This window comes from Ailuropoda melanoleuca, chromosome 4 (assembly GCF_002007445.2).
Source record: "Ailuropoda melanoleuca isolate Jingjing chromosome 4, ASM200744v2, whole genome shotgun sequence".
NCBI classification, from domain to species: domain Eukaryota; kingdom Metazoa; phylum Chordata; class Mammalia; order Carnivora; family Ursidae; genus Ailuropoda; species Ailuropoda melanoleuca.
In genome coordinates, this window is record NC_048221.1 from 40,229,857 (window position 1) to 40,244,954 (window position 15,098).

Genomic DNA, 15,098 nt, shown 5'->3' on the forward strand with positions numbered 1-15,098 from the left:
GTTCACAAAGGAAAACACAGTGAAAACTATGGAAAGAGCAAGTAAGTATGAAAAACAGAGCATGCAGAAAATAGTATCAAAAGCAAAGCCAACCATTGTCATTATAAAAACAGAAAGCTAGAGAACAAGCCATGCATTAAATGACACCTCATCAATTTATTAATGGCTTGTGGCTGTGGAGGGAGAATACTACCACATTATAAGAACACATGCATTCCAATTTCAGAATTACTGAGGTATAAAGAAGTAAGAGANCTAAGAGAAACCTCAGAACCAAGATAATCCTGATAATGCATTACATACAAAATATACAGCTAAAACAAGGGAAGAGAATCTAGTGAGTAGAAACAAAAAGTAAAAGGTAGTCAAAAGATATATCAGGAAGATAAAAACTAAATGAGGTCTCTGGACCCTATTCTAAATTCCCTGGAGAAAGAATGTGATTTTCTTTTTTTTTTTTTTAAAGATTTTATTTATTTATTTGACAGAGAGACAGCCATTGAGAGAGGGAACACAANGTAAGAGAAACCTCAGAACGAAGATAATTCTGATAATGCATTACATACAAAATATACAGCTAAAACAAGGGAAGAGAATCTAGTGAGAAGAAACAAAAAGTAAAAGGTAGTCAAAAAATATATCAGGAAGATAAAAACTAAATGAGGTCTCTGGTCCCTATTCTAAATTCCCTGGAGAAAGAATGTGATTTTCTTAGGTTGGGCCACAAGTTCACCCAGGCCCAATTAACAGTGGTACAAAGTTGGCTTCCAGAGCCAGGTCTGAGTGGGGATTGCCCCAAGGGTCACTNTGTGATTTTATTAGGTTGGGCCACAAGTTCACCCAGGCCCAATTAACAGTGGTACAAAGTTGGCTTCCAGAGCCAGGTCTGAGCGAGGGTTGCCCCAAGGGTCACTGTGAGCTGGGTGAAACTGCAAGAGAGGTCAACAAGATGTCACATTCTTTTCTTTTTGATTGTCTTTGTTCCTTAAACATTTTCAGATTTGTCAAATATATTTCTTTAATTTCAATGTTTTGTGAGAGCAAGGACCATGTCTGACAATTCTTTCATTTTCAAAATTTTTCAGTTCAAATACAGTTATAGAAGACACAGGGTAGCTACTCAATAAACATAATCTTAACTGGATTCCTTTTCAGGATCCTTACAAAAATAGTAAAATGGAAAACATACCCACACATATTTTAAGCTCTGATTTGTATGGTACTAGAAATCAAAATGATCATATTGAGTTGTTCCTCAACCTCCTTATTCAATTAATAAAATCCACGTATTGTTTCTGAAATCCAAAATGACCACGCAAACTCAGTTAATTTTTTTAAACATTGACCTTGCTAGACATTGTGAACATAAACTTACAGGCAAACTGAAGTTTAGCTTCTCTGCTGACAATTGTTCCAAGTGAATTTGTTGCGAAACACTGGTAACTTCCTGTGTCCCAATTTCTGTTGGGGTTAATAACCACGAGATTTCCTCCATTCAACTTATAACGATATTCCATACTCAGGTTAATATCACTTCCATTCAGCTGCCATCTGTAAAACAAATGTCAAGGTTTTTCCCTTCTTTGTATATTTAAATTTTAAAAAAACCACATTATAAAATTCACTTTAAACATCACCTCTCTTACAAATAAAAGGCAATAAATATATCATTCCATTGTGACTTATCTGAAGCTCAAACATGACCCATTTATCAGAAACAAAGGTTCAAGCATAGTAGAAAGCACAACAGAATAGCTTCTAGAAGTTAAAGATTTTTCACTATTTTCTGAAGAGGGGAGAATAATTTGTTGACTAGGGGAAAAATGAGGCTTGTTCTGTAGAGGCAAAGATGAAGTAGAAAGTGGTGGTAATTACCTCATGTACTTCAAGCCAATCTCATGTTGCCCATGAAGGGGGGAAAGAGCACACTTCTTTGATTTATTCAGACTGACTGAGCACATTTAATAAATTAATTAGATAAGTGCTCGACTATCCATTTCAATTTGTCTGGGTAAATACCCATCCCTGAGGCACTCTCCAGTCTTCTCAACCATCACCATGCTATTTACTAAATGGTACACTGCGGTAAAAGACCCTAAATGCCACCTAGGGGGTCTCACACAGTAAAGGCACTAACCCCAGAGCCGTATTTATCAATGGGAAACCAGAAGAAAAAAGGAAAAAGAAAAGATGCTGGTTTTTAAACAAGAGTTTTTAAACAGAAAAACCAGAGTTCTTTTTAAAAATATTTATCTTTTGAGAGACAGAAGAAGAGCGAGCAGGGGGAGGGGCAGAGGGAGAGAGAGAATCTCAAGCAGACTGCTGAATGTGGAACACGATGTGGGGCTCGATGTGGGGCTCGATCTCACTACCCTGAGATCATGACCTGAACTGTAATTGGAGGCTTAACTGACTGAGCCACCGAGGTGCCCCAGAAAAATCAGTTTTTAAACAGTGAGTATACTTGACACATCAAAGTAGACTTCACCTTTAAAAACTCAGAAATATCCCATAGTCTCAAGAACAAATCCATTGTATAAATTAGAGTCATCTACCTCTTAGAAGACTTAATTTTTATAGTAAAAAAGAAACCACTATCACTTCTATAAATTTTTGTGTATTATAACAACGATCATCTCAGCTGCTCTTTGTAACTTTGAGAAGGTCTGTAATCTAATACTCATTTTATAGATGAGGATTTTGATAAAAAAGTTGAGTGAGATGTCAACTGTTCCCAAATAATTCATTGTTGGATCAGAAGTAGTCCTCATCTGAATTCTAGCTCACAGTCCTTTTATCATGTCATGTGCCATTTAAAAAATGTTGTATTAATATATAAAATATTTAACCTGAACATATTACATGCTCTAAAAGCAAATAAAGACATGAAATGTTAACATTATCACAAATGAAAGTATGAAAAGTTAAATGAAATATTAGATAGCTGTGAAAATGTATAAATTTAGTATAGAAAAGTCTCATAAAGAATCATGAAATGTTTTATAAAACACAATTTGATACCATTCATATAAAGTTTTAAAACATATGAAAGTGATAAACCTCCACTTTAAGGTATTTTAAAGCTCTCCTGGAGAGAAAGTGGGGTAAGTTCAGGGGGCAAATACTAGGAAGTTCAGGTTTTTTGTTTTATTTCTTGAGGAATGGTTATATGGATGATCATCATTGCACTAGATTATATGTTTATATCATTTTCTGTATATGAATATTACATAATAAAGTTTTAATAATAGAAGCCATAAATGTATCAGTTTAGCCCCACGTTTCAATGAACTCTCAGGCAGGTGCCCATGCAGACAAACACATGGGAAGACGTAGTCCCACACACGCTGGGCTTGAATAAAGAGGAAAGTAAAGCACAAGTGGGTGGGTTGAATTTTTAAGCTGAAATGGTTTGCCAGTTTCCGAGCAACTCTATGCTTGCAGGGGGAAAAACTTCTCTAAGCTCAAACCAGAAAAGATGGAGATAATCTCACATACTTTTGAATGGAAGAATCTCATGACAAAGGGTACTGGTGTTTTTGTTACCTACAAAATACAGTTTGTACAGAAAAAAAGGATTTTAGCTCTAGAGTTAGAATGTTTATGGCCTGACTAAGCATGCCTGACGGCTTCATTTGAAAATTGTGCTTTTGTGTTTAGCTGATGAATAATAAAGGTATAGTGGCTATGCGGAAAATTGTAAAGATAGATAAAAATACGGAGAAGCACTTCTTGCCTATTTAATAGCTGGAAAGATTTAAGAGATCATAACGTATGTGGGAGAATACTTTATTTCAGTAAGTGTCTAAGATCTAAAAGCTATCATCCCAAAGCTTTGACTAAACAACTAAAATGGAAAAAAATTTTTATGCATAAATGTTTCTTACTTCCTTTAGCTCAATCTTCATATAGACTGAATCCCTAGATTATTTCATTATGTGAAAAGGCAAAATCTACTCTCTTAAATGTTTTTGCTATACCAAAGGAGTGCTTTTGCAAACTCTTCAGAGCTAAGATTTACATGACGTACCCGACAGAATGTTAATTTTCTTTTAACAAGGTAATATAATTATTTCTCTTCTTAACACTATTCATCATTNAAATGTTTTTGCTATACCAAAGGAGTGCTTTTGCAAACTCTTCAGAGCTAAGATTTACATGACATACCCGACAGAATGTTAATTTTCTTTTAACAAGGTAATATAATTATTTCTCTTCTTAACACTATTCATCATTAACTGGACCTCATCCCGAGGTGATGTTAAATTTTTCAATCTCTTATTAAATATTAATTGTTTTTCCTCTTGTTGAAAGTATGTGAATTAAAAAGGACTGTATTTATTTAAACTCTGAAATGTGTAAGGAATCTCTGGGTCTGAAATTCCAAAAATTATCATATCCTGAGAAAATAGTATACTTATGTTCCCAATGCAAAATATTCATATTTGGGCCTGATTTCTAAATATTTCTGAGATTTTCCTCTGTACAAGAAACATTCAGGAAAACTGAAGGCAGACACACATACTCCTTTTACAGAGTATGTGTCCAATAAATCTACAAATTAGATGAATTTTCTTTGCAGTAAATGGTAATCAACCATTCAGAGTTCATGAACACAACATGTAGTCATAAAGTATGACAGGTGAATGGCACATTTAGGCCATGAATTTGGGAAGCTTTTAGAAGTAGATACTATCTTTTAGTTTTGTACATTCACAATTCTTTGTAAAAAATGCATATGTCCACTTTTATGAACAAAATGTGAAGTTCATGAGAAACTTTAAAGGTTTGGAATGAAATCTTTTTGAAATGACAAAATTGTTTAAAAATTCATAAAAGTAACATTTGCATACCCAAATTCCATTCCAAAAGGCTTAATGCAGTGATCTGGAGCAAAAGAAGACAGCCCCATGGCTTTTGGGGCTGCACACACCAGCGTTTCAATCCTATAACATTTACATTGTGCTCTAGAAACAGACTAACCTTGTGGCTTTAGTTCAGTGGTAAATGTCACAAGATTAAGCACCTTTGTATAATCATCATGTTGTAACTCTTGAATGATCTTATAAGTTCACTGCCAGCCTTCAGTGTTCAAACGCTCATTCTACACAAATTAGGATTTGCTTTTAGAATCCACAAGTGAGAAATGATTTAATATTCACATTTCACAAATCTACTGATTCTTAGGCAATGAGCTCTCATCCTCTTGCATTTCTTGGTGTGGAGGTTATATGTGAATTTGCTTCTGGGCCAATAAGTAGAACTTGGGAGCTGGAATGAGAAGTCCTGGGCTTCACATTCTGCTAGCCTTCCTGAGATAACATGAATTTGATCAATCCACTTCTCCTAAAATCTCATCTGCATGCTCTATACAACCGGGTGCTAGAATCTCCTCATTGGAGGGAGGCTGGGCAGGTGGAGTAAGGAAACTGAGCAAGCCCTGTTCAATGGAATGGCGGAAGTCTATGGCCAATTTCTCCCTAAACATTTTTTAATACAATTTCTTTAAAACATTGTGTATGCCCTTGAGGCAATAGGTTTTGAATTTTGAATATAACATAGGAGCTATTGCCATTGGCAGTTACTATTTTTTCATGATGAAAACTATACTTGTTACTCCTGGGAAATACACTATATCATCAGTGACTGAGAGTATAAGAATCATGGCCTTCTAATACAAAAAACAAACTATGTGTAAGAGTGTGGCTGTGTGTCTGCGTGTCTCTGTGCGTGTGCAAACATGAATTTATACAATAAGTTAAACCAGTATGAAAAGCCTAAACTTTCAGAGTTGAAAAGTGCTTTGAAAGCATGACCTCCAATGAACGATGACTGTTTCAATTACTGCTGAATTCCCACCATCAGCCATAATAGAAGGTGTACAGTAGGCGCTTATGGAATTTTCCCGAGTGGAGTAACCTAGCCATAACTGACCTCCATATGGTCATCCCTCACTGTAGGCATCCATATTAGCAATAAACATCTCAAAGTTGAGCAAATAATACATATTTATTTTCATTTACCTTATTAGTTATGATTTATTTACATTACTAGTCATTATAGGAGATGGCAAGTCTTACAAAAATCTCACTAGCATGAACAATCGTGAATATTAGCATAGATCGATCCTGTCAGTATAATTTAAGGCACCGAGCCCGAAAGAGAGTCTTTCACTAGAACGTGATAACAAGGTTAGAGACTGTCACCCTTTGAAACTGAAACTAACAAAATCGAGCGACTTCAGGCAGTTTTCAAAATAATCCCCAGATATAATTTACCTCACAATTGATTATACAAAGGCGATGTCCTTCAGGACATCTACACTATCGCACCAAATCTGGTCAGGAAAAAGGAAAAATACGAACAATATGCTTGTGAAAAACAAATGTCACATGTTAGACTTCAACATAAAGTGAGAAGAACAAAACAATTTACTGAAATCTTTAGGGAGCGGGGCTAGGTTTGGGAAATAAGACCACACGAAACACTTGTTAAATCAACAGGCAATACTTTATTTGGGGTTTGACAGGAAAATTAGGAATTTAATCACAGAAGCAATTTGCGGTTTTAGATGCAGCTTTCAAGTTAATAAGCAAATGCATTTGTGTTCAAATGCAATGTTTGTTAATATGTTTACTGAAGTGATGAGAATAATTGCAGCCCTTGAAAGAATGAATGTTTGAATTTGCATATTCAATACTTTATCCAAAAATAACTAGTTAGGCTTCAGCAATAATTGCCAAAGATATAAATGAGTTAAATTGCAATGCTGTGTTTTTAAAAATTAAGTTTTTAAAATATGTTTTATGACATAGATTCCCATTTCTCACTCATTGATAAATTTTAAACATATATATTTAAGAAAAAAAAACACTACTGGGATCAAAAGCAACTCTTCAGTTTACAGAGTTATAGCCTGGTTCAAATTGATCAGTGATTGCCTTAAAATTATTCCTACGAGAACTACAGAAGAGGTTTGCTACTCTTGCCTTCTCTGCACCCATTTTTGCTCTTTGTGGTAGCAGTGCCCTCTCACTTCCTTTGAAGAGGCCGCTCCTCACGTGACCTGGCCCGGCCACTCAAAACAATCCATGTCTCGGCCTCAGTGATTAGTTAAGAATACAAATGGGACCCAACTGATTTAACTTGGTTTTGACCATTATGTGTTTTCCTTCCTCCTCATCCCACTTCAAAAACTCAATCAAGAAAGAAGAACAAATGATGTAAATTAATTTTTACACTTCCATCTGTGATATCCAAAATCTAACTTCTATATTTTTCTTGGGTTATCGATTGCTCACACTATTAGCTATGTTTTTATTTCACGTTTTTTTCTGACACCATTTGGAAATTTTGATGACACTAATAGGAAGGATGCCCCCCTTTTTTAGTTGCTTTGGGGAGGATATAAGTAAGCCTCATGTTCTTTGTCACTTCATGGGTGATCTGTCTTAAAAAGGAGCCAAAAAAAGGAATCAATCCAAACTTGAGAATATGTTATGAAATATACTATTGACCACTTCTTACCCTCTGATCCTTCATGACATTCTTGACTCCTAAACACGATCTAATCCCAGATTTGCTTTGTTTTCCCCCATTAACTTCATTCTTTTTTTTTTTTTTTAATGCTCCATTTAACAGGCACTATTTGCTAGGCAGTTGGAAGGTCAGGATGAGGAACTCACTGTCTTCACCTTTAAGGGAGTTACACCCTACCAAGGCAATCACACATTTCATTTTGATAAGTTTTATCGTACAGGTAGGCACAGGGTACAATGGGCAGCATCGGAGCATGGGACCCAGCACCGAGGACATTAAAAGGCTTAATGAGAGGCTTCATGAGAGAGACAGTAATGCAGACAGAGGCTTCATGAGAGAGACAGTAATGCAGACAAATTCAAAATGCCCTGTAAGAGATGCTGTCTCCCTCTGCTTCTCTCAGGCACTATAGATATTCTTTACTTTTTAATGGTTAGCAGTCATTCCAACCATGTGAACATTTCATTGCTCTTAGTGGCTGATGATGAGTATAGGGACCAGAACTCATCAGCTGGAGAAATCAGGATGCTAAAACTTGTTGAGCATGAACATAAAACACAGAGAATCGGGCCTACTAATCCAGCAGAAAGGATTCTATCTCTTTAAGGGCCAAGAGAATTTAGAGGAATAAAAACTCTTATTTGCCTTGAAGCAAGCATAAAAGTGAAATAATAGTGACATCAGATCTTACATGGCAACAAGATACATGTAAGAGACAAACTGCATATAATAAAAAATTATAATTAAAATATATATCAGATATTATATAGAATATAAAGTATATTATACATGGTCCATATGCTATATTCTGCATTGTACATGTAGAAAATACAGCATATACAAATATAGTACATATATAGAGCCACATATATTACTTTATGTGGTACAATGTACAGTATTATGTGGTATGTGTACATACATGTATACATGACTATGTATGTATAGACAATAAATGACCTCAGACTTGACTTCTTTACATTTTACTCTTTCAATAAATGGTGAGCAGAAATTAGTCTATTTTCCTTTTCTATCTTATACTGAATGCATTTAGTAGACTTTTGGTAAATTCTGTTATAGGGAACCATAACTAAAAAAGGGAGAAACTATGGCAGGGGACATGATATTTTGCAATGATATTTAGTCCTTATAACCTGTATATTAATATTGTTCACACTGTACTTTATTAACATAGTTTACTTATCATATAGAGCTGGAAGAAAATAATGTTGTAGTTATTTCCTTTTGAGGAGAATAAACAGAAGTGTGATGGTCTCAAGGGTCAGTCTAGAGCAGTGCCATCCAAAATAACTTTCTGGAAGCATAAAAATAGTCATCGGTTCCTTCTAGTACAGCAGCTATTAGCCACACATGCCTACTCAGCACTTGAAATAAGGCTGCCTAGGGGTGCCTGGGTGGCTCAGTTGGTTAAACATCTACCTTCGGCTCAGGTCATGAACTCAGGGTCCTGGGATCAAACCCCACGTTGGGCTCCCTGCTCAGCAGGAAGTATGCTTCTCCCTTTGCTCCTCCCCCTCTTGTGCTTGCTCTCTCTCTCTCTCTCTCTCTCAAATAAATCAATAAAATCTTTAAGAAAGAAAGAAAGAAAGAAAGAAAGAAAGAAAGAAAGAAAGAAAGAAAGAAAAAGAAAACAGGCTGCCTTGACTGAGCAAATATATTTTTTATTTAACTGATCTAAATCTATAGGGCCAACTTTTGGCTACTGGCTACCATACTGCACAACATAGCTCTTAAGTCTCAAGCTAAACTAAATGTTGAAAACATAAAACCCATGTGGGCCACAGTCTATGCTAAGACTTATTTTCTTTGGCCTACATTACAAGTAAAAAGAAAGGCAGAGTCAACACTAGAAGGAGAGAATCCAAAGAGTAAACACCTGAATTTGAAAAGATCTCTTGAAAAGCTTTTGTTACACTAGACTGGGATATCTGGATGGTAATCAGTAGCCAGTGCTGAGAAGTAGTCATGACCATTCAATAGGCTTGTGGCTGAGTGCTGGAGTTTCCAGTCATTTTTCACAGCGTCTGTATGTTCTTAAGGCACACCCACCCCTTTAGCTCTGTTACTGGCCTGGTCCCAGAGGCATTTGCATATTTTAACCTGTCTAGCTCCAATATGTGGTTCCTTTAAAGGCTGACTGACATCAGTAGAAGTGACCTGGGATCTTCTTATTTAGGGTCTTTCATCTGAACAAATGGTGAACATTTATAGCCCCATGAAAGTCAAAGAAAGCCCCTCCCATTTAAAAAAGTTATTAATACTCCCTCAGGGTAATCTCTTTCAGCTTCATCGGCAATTACAATGAGAATGGATACTAATTAACCTTTAAATACAGGCTTTGGGGCTTAGGTGGGGAGATGCAAAAGAAAGAATAAAATTCTCAATTAAACCCTAACACAAGTAATTTCTCTTGAGAATTTCTGAACTTTTGGATTTCTAATATGACCAATTAAGAGTTCTTTTTACCCAATGGGATAACCAAGAAAAGATCTCTCATCAGACAAATCTGTCTCAGTCTACAAGACAGGCTGGCGCTTACGAAGGATATTCTTTCACAGCACTCTTAAACTTTATTCCAAATCTTGGGAAACATATTTGGATTGTCTTTAACTTGTAATTTCACATGAACCAGTGATTTTCCTCCATGGTATCTATTTATCTATCTAACTGCTTATATTTATAAATACTTACAAAGAACCAAATGTTTCTCTGGTTTCATGTAAAAAAGAAAATCCCCATTTTTATGTCTTCAATGTTATTCCATGTTTATACCATTTATCTGTAGTTTTTAAAAGATAGCAAAAAATACGAATAAGCAGCATATTTTCTTCTGAAATATTTAAAGAATACTATGGAACATTACATGACTGACAATTAACATCCAAAGCTAGGAGAAAAAAAAAAAAACAGGCTGTAACTGATGGAATTGTCTAAATAGATGAGGTCATAATTACAACCTACATTGTTCTATACTCCCATTTACTCTACCAGCATAAACGCTTACACAGATAACATGAATAACAGAATTGTTATAAGGAAGCCTAATATTTTCACAACATAAAGAGGTTGCCTTGTGCTTTTTCAAGGTCTTGACTTCTAGTGACTAAAATCCTTTAGTTTAAGCGGAACTTTATATTGGTTATAAGTCTTAACTTTAGAAAATCTTTAGAGCTATACAAACCAAAGTACTTTAAAACAATACCTAGCATGTTAAATTTCTGCACTTATTAGACATAAAACAGATGAGCCAATTTAAGTCACATATCTCCTAGTCTCATGTACAGATTTTGTTTCAGTTGCAACATACAGCATCGCAGCCCACATTATAAAACATAAGAAACACTTTGTAAATGGCAGGACCTCTTCACCAACATTTTATACGTGTCGTCAGTATGCTTAAAAACACACTCTCTGGCATTACAAGAAATACTCGATATATAAAGAAATGATTGCAACAAAAGACTATTTCTGGATTTCTGAGCTCAAGACTTCTTGCTATTTAATAAAATTTTACAAACATAAACTCTTCATTTAGAAATATACTCCTGTTTGACAAAATCTTGTATCTAATGACAATTTTTCAGCTGAACCCATTTATCATCAAATTATTCATAAGATAAATGCTAGGAATACAACTTTACTGACAGCAGAGAAACAGCCCACAGATGAGTCATTCATATGGACTCTTTTATCATATTACGGTCATATCTAAAAGGAGAATCTTCTGTTTCAGGGAGAAACAAATGGATGCATTTAGAAAATGTTAGAATGTCCTATGAAAATGCTGGAGGAAAATGTTGCTAGGATAACATCTTTATTAAAGTTGATCTGTTCAACTTTCCCCCAAAGAGGAAAATATTTTCAGATGTTACTTCTGCTTATATCTGATGAATTGAACTATTTGATAAAATACAGATTCTTGTTTTTTTTTTTTTAATCTTCTGTTATACTTTTCTTATTTCTATAGGGTGAGGAAGAGGCAGCGAGAAAACTTTTTATCACCTCTGTCAGTTCTAACCAGTAAGCTGGAATCATTGTTTATTTTGTTGCAAGTACACAGCAGGTGCTCAATAAGCATGTTTTGAATATTGCTGGAAGAGACTGATCTTGATTACTTCCTGATTCGAAAATACAAAGGTCTACCTGTGAACCCAAGGATGACCCAGTTTAAGGAGGAATGTTGGCTTCTATTACTTACATGGATTAAGAAAACAACAGAAGTTCAATACCATCTACATGACTACTCTAAACACTTAGAATTTTATTAATATAGGCTGAAGTATGCCTCTTCTGCAGGTTATAGAAAAGGTTTTGCCAAGAAACTAATACTATAAACAGAGTTTTCGAGACAAATGCTCACAGTATTCAAAAGACCATGTTGTTTTCAAGGTGCCTCAAGCACTTTTCCGTAGCCACTTATATGAAAGCAGCATATGCTCTTTATAAATAATTCATTTCTTCATTAAACTGGGTCACCGAAGCACACCTACGTAAAAATTGTTAATCTTGTGTTCTTTAAAAAGTAAATACCCATCCCATCCAAACAAGCTACCATCATCCCCCAAATGTTAATATTTTTATCTTAAGGTGATGGGAACTCAGATTTTTTTTCTTTTTTTCCTTATACCTTTCTGTATTGTTTGAAGGTTTTTAGTGAACAAGTATTATGCACGTAATCTGAAAAACGCATACTTCTACATGAAAAAACCTACTAAATTAAATATAACTTCTCTCCAAGAATAATTAAAATGACTTTAGTAAGAATGTTATTTTATTCTTCTATACTTAATGAATCTTCAAACACATAGTAAAATGGTAAAGAAAGAAGTAAAAATGCTAAAAAATATTTTTTTTAAAAACTATGATTTCTAAATACCTTTGGAACATCTGATTTTATCCCCACAATGGATATATATGCTTCCAATGACTACATATAAACACACGTTTGTGCATTAAATTGCACTATAAATAAGTGAATACACACCATTTATTTAAGAGATTCTACCATGTCTCTTGTAAATCAAGAAGTATTCTTGTAAAGTGAATAGTCAGTCAAATATATACAGTATGGATCCAAATGTTTACATATGAGATCTGTTGAACACAGCATACAACTACTGTTTCATGTATTCTTAGTGATGCCATGAATATACTGAAACAAACAAACAAAAAGCACAAATGCCACATTGTCATTTCTTAATTTGGATTTGCAAACTTGTCACTGTACCTGTAATGAGGTGAGGGGTTGCCTCTTGCTTCACAGTTTAAAGTTATTTTTTTATCCTCTGAACCCACAGGGAAAATGCTGTTGCTGGGCTCTCTGATAAACACTGGACCTTGCAAGAGAAGCTCACCTGTATGGGTGGGAGACATCCAAAAAAACAATCACAATAAGTGAAAGGTACTGTAAAAGCTGCATTCTAGAATCAAAGAAGAAGAACATGCAACCAGTATCTGCTCTTTAAAAAAAAAAAAGGAAGAAAAAGCAGGTACTGCTTCCCTTATCCACGACGTGTGTTGCAGGCACTGCTTTGCTGATGAAAAATGAGTATTGAAAAACATTGCCATATTCATAAAATTCCTTAGAAGTATAAATAAAGCTGTACTAGTTACTTTTTATAATATAAACTCTACCTAAGTTTTCACTGGTGAATATCCTATTGCAGAAGGTCTTTCCGTCAAAAGGCTCTTTACAGAAGTAAAGTTGTATTCAAGACTAGTTGAATACCCGAGCGTGATCTTTCTCATACAATCTGCCACACATGCAGGTTGACAATATTCTTTTTCTGTTTTGGCCTCAAAACACTCAACATTTGGTGGTATTTCCACTTTATTACCAACCAAGTGAAGAGAAGGGTACAACCCTAAGGAAATACCTTTTAAAGGGTTTTCTACTTTACCAAAGAAAACTCAAATATTGTCTGAGAATTTCCACATACACACAAAAACAAGAATCTGACTTTGTGCTATGAATTTAAAAAGGAATGAGAAAATGCCATCAACAATGCTTACACTACTTTAGTTGCACAATCACTGCCAGAGCATTTCTGAAAGCAAACACACACACAGGGGAAAGAAAAAAGAAAACTCTTTACTCTCCTATCTTGGAATGCTCAGTAAAATGGGAGGAATTCCTGCTGAAGCAAAGAATGAATTAACAGACTAAGAGACAAGAGAGCCCACAAGTAGTCAAAGAAATCCGGTTGGAAAAAGCACCCAAAAAAGTCCAGAAACTATGAACTTATATTTTGGCTACTTCAAATAGTAATAACATTCATAAGAAACATTTACCATAATAACAAGAATAATAAAATAACACGATACTGAAAATAATCATGGACACGATGAAAATAGCAGTAGCTGGTGTCACTGAGTGACTCCTACTTGGCCATATCTGTTCTTTAATCTTCAGAGAGATCATTATTCCCAGTGAACAGAAGAGAAGCACGGGGCCTAAGAGTGGCTATGTGACAGGGTCAAGTTCACACAGCATTTCAGAAGCCACACAATCTAGAACATCTGAGTCCAGATTCCAGGCAGTGACACCCTCTTGTCATACTCAAAGAATGCAGCCTTGCCCTTCATCTGGTCTTTGCTCTCAGCTTCTGGCAGGTAACCAATGTCATTCGTGATGGGAATGCCTTTGTTTAGGGTAGGGCCTGGCCACACTGGATCTGAGGGCAGGACCAGCCACACCTGACAGTGTGGGATGGGGACTGGCCACAACAGAAAGACCAACTCATGACTGATGGTGGGAGACTAGGATCATGGGGTATGAGCCAACTCGGGCAACTGAGCTCAGCTGTATGTGCCATCATCAGTCACTAATTACGTAATGAAGCCCCAGTAAAGACTCTGGACACTGAGGCTTGGCAAGTTTCCCTGGTTGGCAATAGTCCTTGCTTATTAATGCACATCAATGCCAGGATGTTTACTCATCCTGAGGACAACAAAAGCTTAGCATTTGGGACCTGTCCAGATGCTATCCTATGGGTTTCTTCCTTTGGCTGATTTTAGCATGTATCTTTTCCCTATAATAAACCATAATCATGATTCTAATAGCTTTCAGTGACTCTGGTCAGTCCTTCTAGCAAATTATCAAAACCAGAACTTGCAGCTGGTGTTAGAAATGAAGGTAGCCTAGGGGCTGTGCACACAAACCTCAAAATCTAGCTAAATCTGTATACCTTTTCCACTGCAAATCACCACAAAGTTACTCCTTACTAATACCAACCTTACCTTAAGAAAGCAGCCTGCTATCCTCTTTAGTCCCCTGTTTTTATTTACTTCTGAGGGGGAAATACCATGAGGCAAACATTCTTACTTTTCTTCATGGAAAAGAAGAACTTTCAGAAGAAATGGATTTTGGAATAGCTACTAACGCCCCTAATCAAAAAGATCTAATGTCATGTTCCAGATTTTTCCCCCTAAGTAAGTTTAGTGCATTAAAAATAAACAAATAAATAGAAGAATGACAATTGGCTTCATTAATCAAACTGACTATCTTAGAAAGTTGAAAATAATTCTAATGCCTGTTTGTA

At 35.5% G+C, this 15,098-nt stretch overlaps 1 protein-coding gene across 1 annotated transcript in view; it reads right to left on the reverse strand.

Moving 5' to 3' along the window:
• Positions 1–15,098, reverse strand: part of CNTN3 (contactin 3) — a 331,370-nt gene that overhangs the window by 206,733 nt on the left and 109,539 nt on the right. Inside the window, exons 3-4 of the mRNA XM_034658650.1 lie at positions 12,785–12,911; positions 1,376–1,551 (exon numbers count right to left, since the gene is read on the reverse strand). Coding sequence (XP_034514541.1) covers positions 1,376–1,551; positions 12,785–12,911 — 303 coding nt within the window. The remainder of the gene's footprint in view (positions 1–1,375; positions 1,552–12,784; positions 12,912–15,098) is intronic.